The sequence below is a fragment of the Carica papaya genome, chromosome 3 (genome assembly GCF_054855325.1).
Source record: "Carica papaya isolate Zhongbai chromosome 3, ASM5485532v1, whole genome shotgun sequence".
Taxonomy (NCBI): domain Eukaryota; kingdom Viridiplantae; phylum Streptophyta; class Magnoliopsida; order Brassicales; family Caricaceae; genus Carica; species Carica papaya.
In genome coordinates, this window is record NC_142311.1 from 14,233,968 (window position 1) to 14,255,378 (window position 21,411).

The 21,411-nt window shown below is 34.3% G+C and overlaps 2 protein-coding genes and 1 long non-coding RNA gene across 12 annotated transcripts in view; 2 read left to right on the plus strand and 1 right to left on the minus strand.

Moving 5' to 3' along the window:
* The window catches only part of LOC110821705 (long chain acyl-CoA synthetase 6, peroxisomal-like), a 38,007-nt gene extending 30,924 nt beyond the window's left edge, over window positions 1-7,083 (plus strand). For 2 of the 4 annotated variants that reach the window (XM_088216020.1, XM_088216021.1), the window contains 8 exons: window positions 1,610-1,733; window positions 1,820-1,906; window positions 2,535-2,638; window positions 2,719-2,804; window positions 6,105-6,191; window positions 6,280-6,366; window positions 6,502-6,627; window positions 6,780-7,083. In XM_088216020.1, the coding sequence (XP_088072146.1) occupies window positions 1,610-1,733; window positions 1,820-1,906; window positions 2,535-2,638; window positions 2,719-2,804; window positions 6,105-6,191; window positions 6,280-6,366; window positions 6,502-6,600 (674 nt within the window). In that variant the 3' untranslated portion in view covers window positions 6,601-6,627; window positions 6,780-7,083. The other 2 variants (XM_088216023.1, XM_088216022.1) reach the window with 2 other exon arrangements.
* A 346-nt stretch (window positions 7,084-7,429) lies between these two features.
* LOC148266736 (uncharacterized) lies at window positions 7,430-8,488 on the plus strand. Its single transcript, XR_015817486.1, has 2 exons — window positions 7,430-7,805; window positions 8,140-8,488. It is a non-coding gene; the product is annotated as an uncharacterized LOC148266736 (long non-coding RNA).
* An 869-nt stretch (window positions 8,489-9,357) lies between these two features.
* LOC110818249 (cyclin-T1-5-like) lies at window positions 9,358-21,045 on the minus strand. Of its 7 annotated transcripts, none has more exons than XM_022047063.2 (10): window positions 20,835-21,043; window positions 20,406-20,549; window positions 20,248-20,289; window positions 19,797-20,097; window positions 16,683-17,228; window positions 16,407-16,488; window positions 16,128-16,262; window positions 15,863-16,038; window positions 9,961-10,106; window positions 9,358-9,670 (listed from the first exon to the last, which is right to left on the minus strand). In XM_022047063.2, exons 5-10 carry the CDS (start codon window positions 17,216-17,218, stop codon window positions 9,630-9,632), a joined length of 1,116 nt encoding a protein of 371 aa, XP_021902755.1. In that variant the 5' UTR covers window positions 17,219-17,228; window positions 19,797-20,097; window positions 20,248-20,289; window positions 20,406-20,549; window positions 20,835-21,043; the 3' UTR covers window positions 9,358-9,629. The 7 variants fall into 7 exon arrangements, 6 of the variants coding, with proteins under 6 accessions (XP_021902755.1, XP_021902738.1, XP_021902747.1 ...); XM_022047046.2 differs by having other exon boundaries at window positions 20,217-20,289; XM_022047055.2 differs by having other exon boundaries at window positions 20,217-20,289; window positions 20,406-20,576.
* Between the last annotated feature and the right edge of the window lie 366 nt (window positions 21,046-21,411).

A 21,411-nucleotide genomic window follows, 5' to 3' on the forward strand; every position in this document is an offset into this window, starting at 1 on the left:
TTTCCAGTTTTACTCCTCTTTAATCAGAATCTCCTCAAGTTCATAACTGATTTTATCCATCCTGCATATTTGGCTTGGGGAGATAGTTTTTTTAGACGCCAAATCATCCAAAAACTTCTACTCCTCTAGGATGTCTGCCTTCTTCTTCTTATATCATTAGAGACCTCTTTATTCCATTTTTTCATCTTATCCTTAAGTAACTTTGTTTATGCATAAATTTAAACCCTTCTCACTTACTAACTGAATCCTCTTACCGCTATTCCTTCATTTTATCCGTAAAATTAGGATGTTGAATCCACAAATTCTCAAATCTGAAAGGTCCTACCCCATTTCACCTGTTGGAAATCCAAAAATACGAAAGTGATATGATGTTGGACGTGGTAAAATTTTCCGTACTAAGTCAGGGAATATATCCTCCCAACATGATGACACTAGAAATTGATCTATGTGCGATAAAAATCTTTTTCTTTTAACCATAGTCCAAACGAATTTAACGGTACGCACTAGTAAATCCTGTAACTCGATCCTAAATGAAGGCATTAAATCCTCTCATTGTTCTTGTCTCCTTATCCTTCCTAACTTTCATGGGAAAACGTACGAGCATTGCAATCAGCTCCAATACACCAATGTAGATTGCATAACCCTGAAAGATATGATAGTTCCTCCCAGAATAGACTTCTATGTTGTGGAATTACAGGCCCATAAACACAAGGTATCCACATGATCCTTTTGCTTTTAAATCCAGTCGAACAATGGAAAGGATCCTTCAACTACATCCACTCTGCTAGCAACCCTGATATCCCCCACCGTGAGTACACCTCTTGAAGCACCTGAGGACGGAGCAATTATCCAGCCCTTAAAAACTTAAATCCAGTATACTCCTGATGATCATCCTATCAATATGCTATTTTTTCAAGTAATATGTCAGGACAACCCTATTTGTAACTTTTTTTATTTTCTTTCTCTTAATCCCACAACCCAATCCATTAGCATTCCAACTAACTTTCATCACAACCCTTACTACTTCTTTTACCGTTACCCGTGTTTCCCTGATTAATTTTGGCTGCTATTTTCTTAATTCCCACTTCTACCCCTTTTCTTTCTTGGCACATAGGTTTCCAGCGACATTGCTACCCTTACCTCTTTCTTCGCACTAGTTTTGTTCAGATTTCTAGTTAAATAGCCGCCTCTTTTATCTACGCCTGCTTTATCTCCGTAGTTACATTCTTCTACAAATATGTGCAGATTTATTTCTGATGTATTCTATTAAATTTATCCTAATATCAAATACACATAAAAATAAAATGTCGAGTCCATGTTAATGCCTATATCAGATTGCAGATTCTAAGTTTTCCTCCTTTGAGAAATCTTGAGAAGAGGTTTTATCTTCGTAGTTGTAGGGCCCTTAACAGAAAATAGTGAGTATTGATTTAACAATTCCATTTCTAACACAAACCTAAATAAATTGTGTTCTTTTCCTTCTCCTGGGATTAGATTAGCTTATCTAGAAACAGGTTTTTCTCCTATGGTTTTTCTCTTCTCTCTTGGCTTTATTCACAAGTTTTCTTTATTTAACTCTTATGTTTATTACTATTTTTTCCTGCTACAGAAATAAAGCTTGTGGATGTCCCAGAAATGAACTACACAACTGGGGATCGGCCCTACCCTCGTGGTGAGATCTGTGTTAGGGGTCCTACCATTTTCCAAGGCTACTATAAGGATCAAATGCAGACGTACTCACTTCATATCTGCTGGTTATACTTTTCTTTATTGACTATATTAATTCCTAAAACATCTGATTAAAGATTAAAATCTACAGGAGAGAAGTAATTGATGAAGATGGATGGCTCCATACTGGAGATATAGGGTTATGGTTAACTGGAGGTCGTCTTCAGATTGTTGATAGGTGAGATTGTGGTGCCTTATCTATGGTCTTTCATTTAATTTGTTATATCTCACAAAGAGTTTTAAAGATGGTGGATTAGTAAATCCCTTTTGTTGAATGAAGAAGGGAAGTATTGCCACCTACTGGATTTATTGAATGTGAATAATTTGCCATCTTCCCCTACAGGAGAAAGCTTTAAACTTTTGCACTACCTTGCTTCTACCTGCCTTGTGCAATGATGTGTTCTTTCTGTAAACATAATTCTGAAGTTGGCAGGTTTTCTCAGTAAATATTCTTTGCATTTGTTGAACGCAACTGAGAAACTGCGAATCGCGTGAAATTATTGCATATGCACTGTTGCCTTTCCCAGGCAATTTTTCTTCAACTGGGCACCGTTTATTTATGATATAAAAGCCTTTTCCAATAAAATCTTTTTTCATGTAATTTCTAAATATTTCCAAAGGTCATCTTAAAATATGTTGGGACCCCAGGTGGACTGCAGAGTTAACATCTACTTTTGCTGGATTTCTTTCATGTCAAGAGATAATGAATTTCTTTCAATTCTGTGATGAACTTTGCTGGAGTATATTCTGTTACTTTTTCCTCCATAGATCATGAATTTAACTGGAGCTTCTTCTTTTTGGCACAGAAAGAAGAACATTTTCAAGTTGGCACAAGGAGAGTATATAGCTCCTGAGAAAATTGAAAATGTGTATGCTAAATGCAAATTTGTAGCCCAGTGTTTTGTATATGGTGAGAGATGAGGCTTTTTCTGTCACCTTTTGTTGATCTTTTTCTCTTCCATGCCAACTCATGTTTAATTTTGTTCTCAGGTGACAGTCTGAATTCTTCTTTGGTAGCCATTGTCTCAGTTGAACAGGAAGTTCTGAAAGCATGGGCTGCATCTGAAGGCATAAAGGTAGAAACCTTCATAATTTTTCCTTCTTTCTTTTCTTGTTTTCCTGAAAACACCGTTTATAGTTTCTCACTGTTGATAGGTGTCCTATTAGCTGAATTGGTTACCTTGTTGTGACTGATTGGTGGTTGCAAATGGACTTGCATTTGTCTTCAATTTTCTTTTAATTGTGTAACTAGATGTTTGTATATTTGGAAGTCCAAAAATCATTGTTTGAACATCTACAATCGAATAGACCTGAACCAAAGCATAATGATCAAATCAGAATGCTATACTTCTTAAATCTGACTTGTCAATTGGCATATCTTCGGTACATGAAGACCTTGTTCGACTCCCTAGTGTCTATTGGCTATAAGCTCTCTGAAGATGATTCAGTTTTTCGATCATGGAAGTTCTTCCCATTTATTATAAAAATGTCATCGTCAGCCTAAGTTTTCAGAAACTGCTACACTCCATCAAACTTCAAACTACCTTGTACTTCAAGGAGGTTTGACTTGCACGGCATCAAAAAGGACACTTCGAGGCAACAAAATTTTTTTGCCTTTGTTGCTGCAAATGCTTCTCAGCAGTCTCGTTCTACCACAAATTAGTCCAGTCAAAGTGGTCGTAGGCAATCTGTTTTTAGTTATAAGGGACACATGGGATCATGTGGCAAATGCTGCAATCAACCTACCACTCAATCCACTGGTTTTCTTATTAATGGTTTTCACATAGAATTCTTGGTCCCTTTCCTGTAGACCAACCTTCCAATCACTTCTCCACATGTTCTCAGTACCATTTTTGTTTGAGATATAATCATATTGTCTGAGAATGTCCTTTACTATTAAGGTAGGTGTCAACAACCCTGGATGCGGGCTAACTTAGTCTATAGGTTGTTCTCCTTATTCCAATTTCTGGAGCCCCATCAAACATCCTGGTTACTTGATATTGGAATACTCTCTCATATGACAGCCACATAGTATTTTCTAATTTTTTTCTCTCACAAGTAATTGTATGTGTATTTATTGGATATTCAGACAATTACAAAGGTTACCATTGCTTTTTCCAAAATGTTGTTTTTTCGTGTGCAGGATTTTTATAATGATAAGGATTTGATTGCTTTCTCTCCCTCCCCTCATCAACTAATGTTATTGATTCATCTCAATTCCAAAATCTCTTCAATTTATGAGACTATTCATTATCTCCAGTCATCAATTATAAGTCTACTGTCACAATTTACGATTCTCAAACCAAAACTTTTTATTACCATTCCGATGGAGAAATGAAATCCACTGCTCAAACTCCTAGCCATTACTGTTATTGTACCCTCCAGTGCTTTTGGGCCTACTTCTTCCAGTTGTGCAGTTAGAGATGATCCATGAGTATTGAATTTGATGTTCTTCTTGCTAATAAAATGTGGTATCTTGTACTCCGCCACCTAGTGCTAATATTGTTGGATGCAGTTGTCTATAAGGTCAAACAGAAAGCTGGTAGTTCTCTAGAAAGCTCAATTTGTTGTATAAGGTTTTTGTCAACAATCAAACATCAATTATGATAAAGCTTATGTCCAATTATGAAATTCGTAGTTTGTCCAATGTTGTTTCTTACCAGTGGCCAATTCATCAACTTGATATCAAGAATGTTTTTCTTCACGATGTTCTTAAAGAATTTTATGTGAAGCAGCTTCGGGTATTTAAGAACTTTGACTATCCGTCACATATTTGTGAACTGAATAAGACTACATTAGGTCTTAAATAAGGCTCTCGAGTTTCGTTTCAACGTCTTACATCTTTTCTTTTTGCTCGAGGCTTCAACCTTAGGTCATGCAGACATATTTATGTTTATCTACAAGCATTGTTCTCATTTAGTTATAATCTTGTTGTATGTTGATGATATCATTGTAATTGCACTTTTATTGATTTGTCACAGTCTCCTCTCGTCAACTTGAAAAAGGAGTTTTTTATTACTATTCTCCTTTCTTTTCTAGGTATCTAAGTTTCTCAAAATAAGGGGGGTCTCCTTTTGACCCAAGCGAGTTTGCTTTGGATTTATTGCGTCAACGTGATATAAGAGACTGTAAACCCCTAGGTAGTCATGTCCAGTTAAGATTTGATACATAAATCTTAACTGGACCCATGTTAAGATTTCCTTTACTGTCAACCAAGTTTGCCAATGAATACATAACCTCATGACGACCATCTTTATGCTGTAAAGTGAATATTACCTTACATATGAGGTACTCTACATTATGATATTTAACTTTTCTTTGACTGCCCTACACGTTTAGGCATACTCAAATGCAGGCTAGAGATGATGGCTTGACACCCATTGATCTAACACGGTATTTATTTTTCGCGGCAACAATTTGATCTCTTGATGTTCCAAGAAAAAGACATGATTTATTGTGTGCTTAGGCTGAACATCATGTTCTCCTCACAGCAGTTTTTGACATATCCTGGTCAAAAAATGCACAAGGAGATTTATTTTGCTTCATAAAAACCTCTTTTATTGTAAAATGTTAATGCTTATTTCTATGATTTCTAATTTAGTCAGTCATGCTCATTTTTAGTATATTGAATTGGAAATTCACTTTTTTAGATAAAAAAATATTGGCAGGGTAGTTAGTAGTACAAGATGTTGTTAGTCAAGGTCAATTAGCTAACAATTTTCATGGAGAGACTTTCTTCTACAAGATTCAATTACTTGAGATCCAACCTCTTTGTGTGCAGCACACACGGTAAAATATGCTCATATAATCTACTATTAAATCTGCTAGTATTTTTTCATCGTTAGGACTTTGCAACGTAATACCTCATAAGGTGGACTCTATAACTTAGGGATGAATATTTCTCATGCCTATTTACCCCCTACCAAAACTCATGTAAAAAAGCAATCAAGAAGCTTAGTACGTTCTAGTTTTTGGTCGTGATATATTGGCGACTTCAGCTTAAAATTTGCCTTTAAGTTGGTAGTCTAAGTGTTATACACTCAACTTATAGTAACTGTCCATGGTTTAAACAATAATAACATTTTCTTTGATTCTAGCCGTTGTCGGGAGGGATCTGTTGTTCTAGCTATTGTAGGAGGGAAATTGCTTTTCTAATCTCTCTGCTTTTCACCCGAAAAAAAGCATATAATTCTGATTCTGCTCAATCTAGTTGACGAGAAGAAAGAGTTAAAAGAAAATTGTGGATGTTTCTGCACCGTAAAATTATTATCATGCTAAAATTGTGTTAAGTGCATTTCATCTCATTGAAACTCATAGCTCTTATTTGGTGATCCCATTGGTTCTGTTGAATCTTCTTCCCAATGTTCCATGTGCAGTATGAAGATTTGGGACAACTGTGCAATGACCCAAGAGCAAGGGCTGCAGTCCTGGCGGACATGGATGCTATTGGAAAAGAAGCTGAGGCATTGCATAAAATGAATTTGATGTTTATATTCTCTTTTAAACAAACTTTCCGGCAACTGATATTTTATCCAAATAATGTCTTTGCAGCTGAGAGGTTTTGAATTTGCCAAGGGTGTAACTCTGGTGACTGAACCTTTTACTACGGAAAATGGTCTGCTCACTCCAACATTTAAGGCAAGAAAATTCTCTGTTCTTTTCTTTTCTTTTTTTTTTCTCTGAATGATCTAAAGATATATTATCTAAAAAAAGTGAACTAAAGAGACTTTAAACACTAACTTGAAATGTGTGTTGTGAACTTACTACTACCAGATCAAGAGACCTCAAGCAAAGGAATATTTTGGGAAAGCAATATTGGACATGTACACTGAACTCAGTATTTCTGAGCCCTCATCAGCTAAACCATTCTGAAAGTTTTTGAAGAAGCCGAGATATCATGTAAGTGAGGACTAAGTGTTTGAATACTGAGATTCAACATTCTTGCAACTAAGTTTATGGAGATAATACATCAATAATGCTTTCAATTTCATAGTCACATAAAGGAAAGCTCCATTTTTCACCACGTTCAGATGTGTTTCTTTGTTTCTCAGGAAGATCAGTGTGGTGTAATAGTTCGAGTTGGAATATGTTATGATGCTGTCCGTGATAATTTGCTTTCTTGTCCCCTTAGCGGCAAAAATTTGTATATATACATATGATCTAACGTATTTCCATAAAACTGTTGAACTTCAAATTGTAGATCCCGTGCTACCGCACCAAATAGGTGCTGGGAGAATCAAATTTTTGGGGTTCAGAATCTTATAGGCAGTTTCCTCAAAATTACAGGATTAAACTCTGGAAAGCAGTGTAATTTTACATTTGGTGACAGAAAAAAACTATACTTTCGAGGAACAACTTTTTTCCCGAGAAAATAGTGGAACTATTTTGTACCATAATAAATCTCAAATTTTCTTCCAAAACTAAACATATTCTTCCATCGATATGATAACACTATCTTAAATATTTTTAAATAAATATGATAAAAACGGTGTTTCTATCCTTTTGCAATATATATATATATATTATATCTTATTTGACCTTCTTGAATATGTTCTTAATTTGATGGCAGAGTAGGTTGGCTTGTGAATAAGATTGTTTACGTGTTTGGTTCAAATGTGGGTGTGCTTAATCTCAAATATGATTATATTTTGATAGTATTTTTGATTTGACGTAGAAATCACTCAATTTTTAAATAAAAGTAAATTTTAACAAATTAAACAAATAATCAAAGTTCTATTACGAATCATTGGTTTAACTGAATAACTAAATAAAATAGATAGACATTTCTCTTCGTCTCAGGTCGATGGATCTTCTCAATTGGAAGATCTGCTATATGGATAATACACATTCCAGTTGACCAAACCTAATTCTAATTATTTTGTTCCGAAGCAAAGATATTCACGGGGCGATTCGTCCTATTCAGATATTTACGACCAAGAAGTACTGGATTCTCTTTCGGATAGGTTCTGAAAGGAGAAGGAAGGTTGGAATGCCACCAGGCGTCTATTATTGAATTCACCCGACCCGATAGTACCAATTTTGTTTTGGGAACGTCCAGTGCCAAAGTCACTGAATGGGTAAGTCGCCAATCTCTAAAACGGACTGTGTAATGTACTTTATCTGCTGGGTTACGGGGGGGCATTTTACCAGAGGCTTATATTGTATCAATCTACCCTTTTTCGCTATTATCAGCACCTGAAGATAATTTTAAAGGGAGAATACTAAAAGTCAAGAGATCTTATACTCTTTATGCTTCCACGGTTGTAGAAATTCTTAAAGTTTTCAAAGAAATTGCTATGAATTTGGATTTGATTGTTTGGAAGTTTTAATTTTAATAACTAACTCAAAATTTGACTGCTCGAGAACTTCAATCACTAACTCGTCATTGATTTTGATTTTACTGCTTGAAAGGCCTTGGTACAAAAGAGGATTTGAATGCTTAATTACTTGATTACAAACTTTCAAGAATCGGTGTTGGGAGGAAGCGTTGGATGCGGAAGAGATTTACCTTTGCTCTGGAAAGGAGGGTTGCTCTTGGCCCTCACTCTACAACTTTTTATGTTATCTTTCTATCATTCTTTCACAATTGATGGTGAAAAATCTTACAGGTAGTAAAGTAGTTAAGGATTATTTTTCAAAAAAAAATGTTAGAAGAACTATGGCGGCCATACATTTTCACTGTCTTATGGAAGGCTATTTGTAATTAAAAATAAGTCCACAAAAATTCATATTAGCCTAAATAAATGATGGTTTTGTTTTATTGCTTTAGTATTTAAATTATTCATTTCTTTTATTTTCATTAGTTAATTAATTAAGTAATATCTTTACGATATTGTAAAATTTTGGTGTATAAACTTGACCTTGTGGTAGGTTCCAAAGTGCTCATTAGTGTTATGCTTAGATCAAGAACAATTCTCTTTTCTATAGACCTATAAAATAGAAGAAGGTTTAAAACCACAGTTTGAGACTTGCCTTTATGCATTAATTTTTTCAAGTCAGCAATGGAGCTAAGAAGTAGTAGATCGAGTGAAAAGAGTAAAGGGAAGTGTTTTTGGAGACTGAGAGGGGTGTTATTTTAGTACTTCGAGAGGAAATTTATTTTGTCTTGTGCAATATATCAGATTTTCACTTAAAGGCAGTTGTCCAATAAATATTACAAATGAATTCATTTGCACTTATAATAATAGGTTGGCACGGTATGTTCAGTCCAGACTTACATATAACAGCACAATTGCTAATTATATGATATTAGAGATATTTGTTTTCTCTCGTCAAATCAAATCTTCACTTTAAAAATGATTGTTTGATGATTCAGAATTCTTCGATTTCAAAATAAGACTAAATAGTATTTGACCTCGTTTTTAGTCCCAAAAAAAAAAAAAGTAATGTCTATTTTCAATTTAATATTTATTTTTTTAATAAAAAATTATTTAATTTTTTAACAAATAATTCTATTTTATGTAACTATAAAATCTTTTGACAAAAATGATAAAAGGTTTTGCTCATATGCTAACGAAATATCTTTCTAAAGCACAAAGTCCTGCCAGAAAATGAACAACTTTTTTAGCAAACCTTATTCCACAACCCAGAAATTAAGCATTTAAACATTTTTGTCTTAAAAAGTAATAATAACAAAAGCCTTAAAAGAAATCTTATTTGTAACTTGTAAAAAAGAATATTTGTATGCCGTGTTTTTTTAACTCCGTTAAAATTACGAACGAGTAACATATCCCCGTTTAAACTCTGATGTGATTCTACTCCCCTCCCCTCTTTAAGACAAATATATTGCCATCTCTGCTGCACATCCTTCCCATTTACACCCAAGCCAATCTTCATAATCCATTTTCCTGTCACTTTTAGAAGCAACAATAACATATAATCGCATCCTAATGTACCAGTATTTATGTGTCCCCAAAGAGCTCCATCAACTGCCCTGCCACATCTGCATCAAACAGTTGCCACATACTCAAATAACTGCAGTATTTCAGTTAGAAATATATACTTGACTACTTCAGAAGTCAACCTGTTTAATGGCATAGGTTCCGTTTAACAAAAATATTCAGCATAGGCCAATAATCATACATGTTAAACGAACAAAAAACCATGTTGTAAAAATTAATTTCAGACTGAAAACTTGTTGTCGAACCTTTTTTTTTCCTATTTTTAACAATTACACATTCTCACAAAATTAAATGATTATTACCACTTTGGTGAAAATAGTTAATTTGGTACCTTGTAAAATCGCTGGGGTTGTTTCAAACTCTTGCCAGATATTCTGATAGGGTGTAAGATCCCAGTTAAGAAACTTGGCAGCAAGGTAAGCAGCTCCAGCAGCAATGTGATGGGGTTTAAATTGAAGCCATAATGAGCTCCGAAGCCTACAAAACACAAACTCGAGTCTTCAGGAAGATATAGGAAAAACAATGGCATTGCCATCCTTCATTATGAAATGATAAATGAGATCGAGAATCAAACCAGCCATCTGGAAGCAACACTAAATACGAACTGCCACCATCATGCACAACTAAGCATATATTGTGACAATGCTCAAAACAACATCAACTACCAAACTACAAGAAACTAATCAAAACATTGCTTTCAAGAGAAAAAAAGACAAGTCATTTCTTCTTACCAACTAAAATAGCACCAACCCAGGCAGAATATTTTCCAAGAATCTCTGCATCATTGCTGATAGAGTACCAAAACTATATAGCAAACATCTTATACTCATCTAGAGAACACATCAACTCCCAGGCCATACTCTGCTGCGGGGGATTTTAACTCCAGAAACATATGCAATCAAATAAGAAACTAACAGCAGAGTTGTGGTAAATTTGTTAACAGTAACTTCTCAAAGCAAAATGCTCCAAAACTTCTCTTCATCCGTTAAATCTAGACAGGATTGTCAAATCTCATGCTTCAATGGGCTCAGAGAGCATGGCATGCCATTCAATTATAGAATACCCACCAAAATCCTTGACTGAAAGCCATACGGTTAGGCATAAGATAAACTACAAGTGACATTTGCATCTGGTGTATGGAACAAATTGTACAATAAATATGCATCTTCGAAAATGTTAATATGTTACAAATCACAGATAACCATGCTCAAGGCAATGCTTGCTTCTTAGATATAGAAAGGCGCCTATGTACTGTACAAACAATCAAAACCCGGAGGAAATGCATCCACGTCTGCAAGTGATCAGGATCTCAAAAATATTACGAACTGTAAGAGAAATATGTATTGTTGAAAAAGTTTGAGCAACTTAAGGGAGAGAGCAGTTTAACCCAACTAAGCTTTAATCCCAAACTAGTTAGAGTTGGCTTCCATGTTCATCAAATGTGATCACTTAATACTGGCTTTCAACCTACTGCAACCTTCACCCCATCCAGGCTTGTGACCAGTTTGGCAAAAGAGAAGACAGGAAAATTTGCAGTCAACAAATGGGCAAATATTACACGCACACACACACATATATAGAATTGCAAGAATGGAGCTAATACAAAAACAAATGTTTCTCTTCTTCATAAGTTGGTCATGCTAGGGCCCATATTCAAATTGAGGAATGACCCAAAAGGGGGAATATACAAAAAGAAGCCTTTCAATATTTACATGTGTTAGAAAAACAAAAATGAATAAGAAAACAAAAAACCCATTCTTATACAGCTTTATAACTGTCTACCAAGTTCTTTTTTTTCAGATAAAAGTGAGTAATAGTATTAAGTAGAGCGCCGAGGGGGCAAACCTATGTACAAAAGATAAGTATTCACAGATCAGTAAGTATATCTACAATGTAACCGTCTACGAAGTTATAACACAGTCACAACGGTAATAGAACTAATCGTGGCAACAACAATAATAAAGAGCCAAACCCTAGTGTGGCACAACTTTTTTTTCTCCAAAATAAGTGACACAACTTATTGAGACTCTTCATATATAGTAACATCTTTAACTTCCTAATTCTAAGTCCCATGAAATGAATGCCACTGCCACATTGATCAGAGACTCTTGAGCATATCTTAAGTTCCAGCTAAGCTGACTAATGAGGGATGTGAAGTCTAAGGGGTCCTTACAGGGTAATGCACTGCTTACCTTGAATTACACTGATGATGAACAACAACACGAATGTCATATATGCAGATAATGCAATTCTTTAGAAGTTAAAGGAAACTATATAGCTTACATTTTATATTTTCAACCATCGTACATGTATTTGAACTAAACAAAGACGGATCTCAATTTAGAAGCCATGCCTACAGCAATGCCTCCCAACGAGATCTTCTAGTGTAGGTAGGTTTTAACATCATAGAGTTTTGATCTTTCCAGCAATTAAATCTTTTATTCCTGGGTTTTACCAATTGAAAATTTGTAAAACTGCTATAGGAAAATAAAGAAAAGAAATTAAAGCAATAAACTTTAATTCATTATTTAAATGGATTTACAAAGGTAGCTTTCCCAATAATAATGTGATAAGATGTAGTTTGATAGCAGAAAAGTACTAGTGACATTAAGTTGACAATGGATCAACCATCAGACACTTCTTAATAAACTGTAATGCACCATAAAAGTCATTAAATCATTTTATGTATAATTTTAAATTATGCATGATATATATGCCCCAAGAAATGCATAAAATAGATAATGGCATACAGGTTTAATATAGCATGCCAGAAGTAGAGACGACAAACTCACCCCAATTGACTAGACAGACTCCAACTAGAAACCTGAGCAGACCTAATCTGACTTCCCCAAATAAAGTTGACAACTCAAAACCTGAATAACTCAAACCGAATTGATATTCAGACAACTTGAGTTCTCGAATTATTGAAAATCCAATGATCAGATGCTCGAATGGTTTATTACTTGAAAAACCTAAAATACAAAGTTAAACTGAAACCCCAAATACAAAGTTAAACTGAAACCCCAAACAACTGAAACTTGAAAGCAATCTGAAGCCAATGAACCTACTTGACAAGCCAGCTTGAAAATTTTAGATCTATGGTGACTCACAAATATTTTATAATCAGGATCACATAAACTAAAAAATAATTCACACAATAAGATGACACTAATAATAACAGGCTACCATAGTCATCCTGTTCAATTAATTAAATACAAGAAAAAAGGTTTTGGATAACTCTTGAGTAGCTATATATAGAGATTTCTGGCTCTTTCCCCCCATGTTTCTCAATCCACACCTATTCTTTTCCAAAGTTACCATCCTATTCCTAATAGAGAATACCATCTTCTACAATAAACAAATGAATTTTTACAAAAATAGATTTATTGATATAAGAACTAAAGAGAAAACAAACGAACTAACTTGGTCCTAAAAGTATGATTTTGTTTACGTCACCCTCCCTGGAATGGTTTTCTTTCACTGTAAATCTATAAACTAGATAATAATGCCTATTATTATAATCACAATGGCATATTTTTCAATACTACTAACAAATAAGGATAATAGTTGGAGTGCAATATGAAGACCAGATATATTATTTGATTAATGATTTCATATTATCTCATCCTTCATCCTCAAGACTTTCTCCACATTTTTTCTTAACGTGAATACTAACTTTTTTTCCTTTTTTACATTAGAATCCAAGGGATTCACAGTCTTGGACATCCGAACTCCAACTTGTGAAGGTGAATAAGTACCACTTGCCAATGGCCAAGTGTGTTGACAAGAGTACCACTTATCAATACACGTGTGTACATATGTATAAACATAATAAATGAAAAAAAGAACAAGTATTAAAGTAGAAAGTGGTAAATTTTACAACCTAAACCAGTAAGCCACATCAAAAAACAACGATATAAAACTGACTAAGCAGAAATAACACATTTTTCCAGAAGAGAGGAAAAGAGAGAGGGAGAGAGAGAGAGAGAGAGAGAGAGAGAGAGAGAGACAGAGACAGAGACAGAGACAGAGAGAGACAGAGGACTGAGAAATATTGCCAACTTAGATCCTTGAGTTGAACTGAGTGATTGTGGGTCAGAATTATTGAGATCTGGGCTCAGCAGTGTAACTGGACAGATAAGAAGTTTACTTCTCCAATAACCTTGAATACCTTACTGGTTATTTAGAAAAGAGAGAAATAAAAGAGTGTATGAGAAAATAGTTTTTCCTTCTCACAAAATTAGCAGGCTTTGGTTTAAGATCTCGCATTTTTTTTTTAAGGGTCACCCTCTTAATTGTTATTCGAGGGTACCTAATTGATATACAATTGAGCTGTAAATTCCATTTTTATATTCGGGTCACACCACCTTATTGCTTTTTTTTCATATATCATACACTTTTCTCTCCAAAAGACAAATATTTTGAAGCCTAAAGACCATATTTGTCAACAGAAAATTCCAAAAACTTACTTTAAAAAATTAAAAAAAAAAAGAAACAGAAAATTCCAAAAACATGCACACCATAGAATAGATGCAACTGTTTTTGGTAACTCTGATAAATCACCTTTTGTTAGGTTGGTTAGTACTTCCCCTCCCTACCTGAAGGAGTGAATTCAAGCCTTGGGCTATGCATCCCGTGTAATATAGCATGAGAGCAAAAAACAAATTTCAATAGCTCCCAATTCACAGCTTATGACTAGTCTAATAACTGGGCAATTCCAGCAGAAAAAAAGAATAATATCCATCCAGCCCAAGATCTTTTTTATCCTTTCTTGAGAGCAGACCACGAGAGATAGATAACTAAGGGCATAGAGGAAGATAAACCACATATATCAAGCTAAGCCTAGCTCGACGCCCACACACATTATTTCAATGTGGTGGGCCATATCCTCCCTCTGATATACAAACCCATTACTTACATGTGGTGCGGCCATGTCGACCTCAACGGTAGATGTAATTGGGTATAGTAATTACTAGATATGCTTTTTCACAGCCAACTATTTGTTTCTTTTACCTTCTACAGAATATAAATCCTCTATCCTCGAGGATGTAATGACAGAATGCATCTCATCTTCAAATTTTCCACACCAAACTTATGAATTCTTGGGCATTTAATCAGCCTAAAACTTATTGCTATGAAATTTTTCCATGTGCTAACCATGCATAAACTCAAAATGAACAATAATGATATAGAAAACCAAATAAACATTTTGCTCATGAATTAATATTTGAACTTTTAAAATCTTACAATAAGGAAAGCTCTTGAAAAAGGTAATTTCATTAAAATCAACTAAATTTAGAAAGCTTTTTGAAACTAGCTTGCAAAAGGAAATGTGGATAAAATTTTAAAGAAAAGTCAGAAAGCACAGAAAAAATATTGACAAAAAAAATAGATCAAGACAAATATGCAGATTTTAAAAGAGCTAGGGGAAAAGTCCCTTTTGATATTCGACATAATCATCCTGGTCGAATTGATGGATAAGAAGGTGAACGTCAAAAGATTAGAAAATTGCGCAATAGAACTTCAAGAAGCTCAAGTCAAATAAAGAAAATGGGATTAAAAATGATTATGGAGATGCAAAATGACAAATCTGTAGGTTGTGAGGCTATCTTTCACGGCAAGTGGCCAACTTGATGCAATATATAAGTATATTTTTTAGAAAAAATGGCTAACAGAATTTTGCCATTTCATGTCAGATGTTAAAGTAAAACTTTCCATGAACAGCATATCAATCCGCAGCTAACAATATCATACAGGCGAGCACGCTATTCTTGTGAAGATCCTGCAATTTTATGTCATGCCAAAGAAATCAATATCCAGTACTAGAATAACCACGCAGACTAGCTTTTCTGAAGAAGTTAATTTTTGACACAAATAACATTTTTTAACCAAAAGAAACAAGAAATGCATGTCTGCCCTCTTGAACACCCCTAGTCATTTATTACATGATCTGGAATATTTTGGCTGTACAAATCTATTAAAAGACATCAAACATACCAACCGTATGACCTCAACTTTGAAACTACTCAATGAAATAAAAGCAAAATGCACAATAATACCTGACGAGGGAAATGAACCAAATTTTATAGCATCATGATGACATTGGACATAAAGTAGTTAGTTTCACCTCTGAAACTAAGTGAAATATTAATGATAGATATAACAGACTTGTTAAACCACCATCAACCACAATATAGCTCATATTGTTAAAAGTATTAAAATAATAAACTCACCCTTCACTGACCAAGTTTAAGGCCAGATTCACCAACACAGATTGTGCTAGACCTAATTTGTAAAGAACAGATGTCAAGGGAGCATATGGATGCTGCACGTTGAGTTCAAAGTTTAAAGTTGTCAATATCATAGTCTCTGCTTCAATCACCCGTTCTCGATACTGCTCAAACCAATCCTGTTTACAACATAGCCACATAACAAATTTAGAAGCCAAAGGGGAGTAGAAAAAAGTGACTATACTGAAGAGCTTTTGAAGATACTTACAACAGGTAGCAGATAGGACAAGAAACTAATGTCCTGCTTATGAAGAATTTCAGCAGACGCTCGCAACATATTGTTCAAAGGACGTGGAGTCTCCTCAGACTTTGCAGCAAGAAAAAGAGCAGCAGTAGCAATCAACTGTCACATATTCAGATAAAAAGCACAGTAAGTACTTAATCAGGTATACAAACAAAAGACTAAAAATCATGCAAAGAAGTTGTCCTTAATTCAGGAGTAAGAACAGATCAAAGATTCTGGAGCAAGAATGAGAGAGAGACTCACAAATCTATCATGGCAAGCATGTGATCGTCGAACAAAAAACCGGTGGCATATAACCATAGCCGTGCCAATAGTGGTTTGTGGCCTGCAACAGACACATTATAGTTTCTCATTGTATCACATAACTTTAACAAAGAACCATAAATATCAACTAGAAGATGTTTAAGCAAATATAATCAATAACTGAAATGAGTTAGCAACAACTGATGCTTTCCAGAATGTGTCTTAATTCAGCAGGACAATTGCCTAATTGTGAAATAGTTAAGATAGAGAACTTACAACTCAAGACGCAAACCAAGATTCTGAATGAAGCCACAGTATGAATACCGCAAGTAAGTTTCACGCAGAGCATCAATACCATCTTTCCTAGACGGAGAGTATCTTTCAATCTCATCCCTTGACAGAAAGACAGGTTCATCATCTTCCACCTTCGAGCAGTCAAATTTACAGCTGGTAGATGTAGAGGCCTCTGCATTGGACCTTGTTGGAGAATGGACTCCACCGTTCCAATTTGATGGAACAGGAATCTCATACAAGCTGGGCAGCAGATATTGCTTCCCAGTATCTTCCCATGTAGAAGCTGAAAACTTTCTCCTTTTGAAAGAAGGAGGTCCACTAGGCTGAGACAAATTTGAGTGATTAACATGCTCCCTATAGTTCCCAGGAAGATCATGTTGATTGTTATGATTCCTAACATGATTGTTTATCCAGTTTCTGCTTCTGTTTTGGCTGTGGAAATTGTATCTATTGGAAGAGGGCCAACAATCTTCATGTGAGATGCCTCTTTGAGGAGGGTAATTCCGTGCAAAAGACATTTCCAAAATTCTAAAAGAAAAAAGTAAAAGATCAAAAGATAATTTTTGCAACATTAGCCACAACGGTAACAACAGTTTGTCCCTAAAAAGCATTAAGCATGAGCAGAAAAAGGAAACCATTACATCTGGAAGATTTAAAAAGAACCTCTATTCATTATTTCAAAAAAAAAAAAGAACCTCTATTCATTGATTGACTTTTCTTGGGGTAGGCAAAGACAGTGGTAAATTAGCTTGGACCAAACACGAGAAACCGAAATCAACATAATGGACCTGATCCCATTTGAGCTGCATGACTCAGGTGTTCATTGCATGATTTTATCTCAAAAATCATAGCACTATTTTGTAGTGTTTGAAAAAATATATCAATATCAGATTTTAAAAGACTTTAGGCAATGTTAAGTTCAATCTCATCTTATTCCTTTAACCAGACAAGAATATTCTTATAAGTAAAACTAAATTCACAAAATTACGTATTCCATAAACAATTCAATCAATTCTATCCCTACATTAAATTTCTTAAAAAAAATGACACCATTCCAGAAAATCTCTCAACAGATGCATGATTGTATGACTGGAAGTCAAGGCAATGGTTACAGGGAGGAGATTCTATGGAAGGAAAAGTCTAGAATCAAGTGGATTGTTCATAGAGACAGAAAAATACGAAATTTTTCCGTCTTTCCACCACCATTTAGAGGAAAGGAATCATATCGAAGCACTTAAAGATAGAAATGGAAACTGGTTTACAGATAAGATGAGATTACAGCTCTTTTCAGTAGGTTTTTTTAATAAACTTTTTAAAAAACTATAATAGTATATATTTATTTTATTATAATGTTTATATATGATTATGGTGGCTAGCTTATTCAGGAAATCTTAACTATAGAGTCATTTTAGTATGGGTTTACTATTTCCTATTAATTAGGATGCTATTATATATTTATTTTATTATAATGTTTATATATGATTACGGTGGCTAGCTTATTCAGGAATTCTTAACTATAGAGTCATTTTAGTATGGGTTTACTATTTCCTATTAATTAGGATGCTATTTAGTTATTTTTCTATTATAGGTAAGTTAATTATTTAGATTATTTTAATATTTCCTAGATGTCATATTTTCCTAGTTCCTTTTTTTTAGCTTATTTTTCTTATTTTTCTAGATTTCTATTTTAATTGTATTTCGGTGCCTATAAATAAGGTCTCCTGATTTAGTTGTTTAATATTCGTAATTATTATTCAACTACTGAAATATTGCTTTAATTAGTGAAATCAAAAATCCCCAAGTTTTGGCTCTTAATAAAGTTTCTCTAAGTTTCTTCTTTAAGCTCTCGTTGTCCTAGACCAAAGACTCACTTACACAGACCAGGAAACCTTAACGAAGCCAGTTCTAAACTTTATCCTTATTTACATTATGCCTACTTTCTATTTAACCTCCTAAGATAAATCAAGAACTGGGTCATTTGGTGAGGCATCAGGAAATCATGGCCCTCCAAGCCAACTCTACATAAACGCACACACGCACAAATGCACGCATGCGCACACACATATATATTAGTAGTTTTTCCCTCCAAAATTTTTTAAAATAACATATGGCCTCTAAAAATCTTGTATGAATATGTATAACCCTGTAAAAGTATTTGTACAACTTCATATATATACCGTATGTATTATAATATTCACTCTTCCAACATATAACCCCACAAATTTTATGTAAAATACATATAACCTCCCTAAAAATATATATATAAATTAACACATGTACTGTACATATTTATTCTCTATTTTTAAAAAAATACATGTAAATTAATATTATAGAAAATTAAATTTAAGTAATATAAAGTTAAGATATTAATAAATATAAATATACTAACTTAAGAATAATTAAATAAAAAACATACATATTTACATCAACCGTTAAATCAATATGAAATGCAAGCTTAATTTACTATTTAAGATTTTCATACAAAATTTTAAAATTAAAAAATATAGTTAAATTTACCATACCACAAGGCGAAGCACCCACATTCATTTTCAACAAGTGTTATTATTTCACCCCCTCCCCCTGCTAAACTTCTGATTCCACCACCGCTCACAGTTATAATCCAGTTAGTTGGAATAAAATTTATTATACTCCCAAGAATTCAGAGGAACGGGGCATCAAGTTGATGCAAACTAGTATGATAAATCCTCACTCCTGTACCTACAAAATTCACAGTTTATTCAAGCTTTGCCCAGGAGTTCTGACTCTTTCCTCTGGAAAGGTACTCTTAAATCCAAAAACCTCTTACAGGGGCTTGGAAGTTAGTAGGAAACAGAATAACAATCAATATCTGGATGGATCCACAGTTTTCCCAACTTCCAGGTCATAAACCCTCCCATTGTAGTGTCTCTGGTTTCACCACTGTAACCCAGCTCATTAATAATAGAACAGGAAACTGGGAGATGTCTAACTTACAAACTCTATTTGCACCAGAAATTAGCCAACAATCACAAATATCAGACTTTTGAAACCCAGTTCCTCAAGATAAATGGGCATAAACTTCAGAACCTAAAGGGAAGTTCTTGGTGGAGTGCTTACCTAGCCAGTCTCGGCCGTGATAATATCTCCCAAAAGTCCAGCTAGCTTCTCTTTTTGGAAATCCCTGTGGAGTACAAAACTATAGGAAACACAGAAGCTTATTCGACACAGATTTCTAAACAAAAGTCTTCCTGGTATTGCAAATTCCTTATCAGGCTTTTATCTCTGTGGTAATGGAACTGAATCTCACTGGCATCTGTTATTCCAATGTGATCTTGCTCGATTATTTTGGTTCAATTCAAGATGGGGCTTAAAGTTTGAAGCTTTCAGTCTGAATAACATTTATGAATAGATTGAGTTCCTGCTCAAAAACAGAGGGATAAATCCCCAATTGGTCAGATATGAAAGGAAATTTTATTCTATGCAAACTTCATGGCAGGTCTTATTTGGTGCTGGAGAAGATAACGCATCAGACTGTACCTTCTCCTTTAAGATGCATCGAAATCCTCACCTAGTTCTTAAAAAAGCTGCTCCGATTCTTCTTCAAGATGACCTGCAGAATTGGAAACATTGTTCTTTTATATTTGAAAAAAAAAAAAAAAAAGCTTTGATGAGGAATTATCTGATATCTTTCATAGTGACGCTGCGCTAAGAGATAAAGTAGCTCACGTTGCAGTTGTCAAATTGTCTTCAAGCAATTATCCAACAGAAGCCTGGGCCAAAAAAACAAACTTCTCCAATCTCCGGATATCGGAAGCAGAGGCAATCTTTTTAAGCTCACTCAACCAGATAGGTTGATCGAGGGGATTGTGGCTGGAAAGAAATTAAGCCCGCTCAGCTCTATAACAGGTATTATTAGTTCATCGATTTATAAACAACCATTAGAAGACAGAAAAGAAAAGTCAAAATTCTTTGGTATTTTAGGTTTTCTAGATCCTGACATAAACACAAAGAAATTCTACAAAAACCAAGCTAAAAACAGCAAATTCATCGTAGTAAGTAAAACTAAGAATTAATTGTTTTAAATATATATCAAGTAACTGCATATCAACAATAAGAAGAACAATCCAAACTTCGGTAAGCGAATTCAATACTGACCTTATTATCAGCGAAAATCGTGAATTGAAAACGTCCTGATCAGAGAAAGATTTAAGATGAATGAAGATCAAACCTAGGGTTAGGTCTAGAATAAAAAAACTGAAAACGTAAAGGTGATTAATGGAACAAAAGAGGTAAGAAAGGTAAGGAAATTCCAGGGGAAGAGAGGTGCAGATAGATAGACATAGAGGGGTTAAGGTAACGTAACGTAAGTGAAAGGGAAAGGTATATCACGGACCAATAAGGTGCGGACTTATGGGCAGTGCGGTGCCTTTATGGACCAACTGAGCCCATTTTCAATGAGCCCAACTGACCTCGGCTAGGTAGTTAGTGGGTCTTGGATTGGCTTTATTCATATCAGTCTCTTCGTTATTAATTTCTCTATTTAAACTTAGGTACTAATTTATTACGTATATTAATTATATATATTTAATTTTTTTATTAAATTCACCCTCAATAATATGTCAAGATTTACATGTGATTTAGATCGTATTACAAATTTTGTAAAAAATATCATATCAATCTATATATTAGTTAATTTTTTATATTGAAGTTTTTATATTAAATTTTAGTCTAT

Coding starts and splice junctions, on each gene's coding strand:
- LOC110818249 (XM_088216024.1), bottom strand. CDS start 17,218: ATGTCTTTTGCACGGAATTACCCTCCTCAAAGAGGCATCTCACATGAA. Junction 16,489..16,682: donor CTTGGTTTGCGTCTTGAGTT/GTAAGTTCTCTA, acceptor TGTCTGTTGCAG/GCCACAAACCACTATTGGCA. Junction 9,671..9,960: donor AACCCCAGCGATTTTACAAG/GTACCAAATTAA, acceptor TGTTTGATGCAG/ATGTGGCAGGGCAGTTGATG.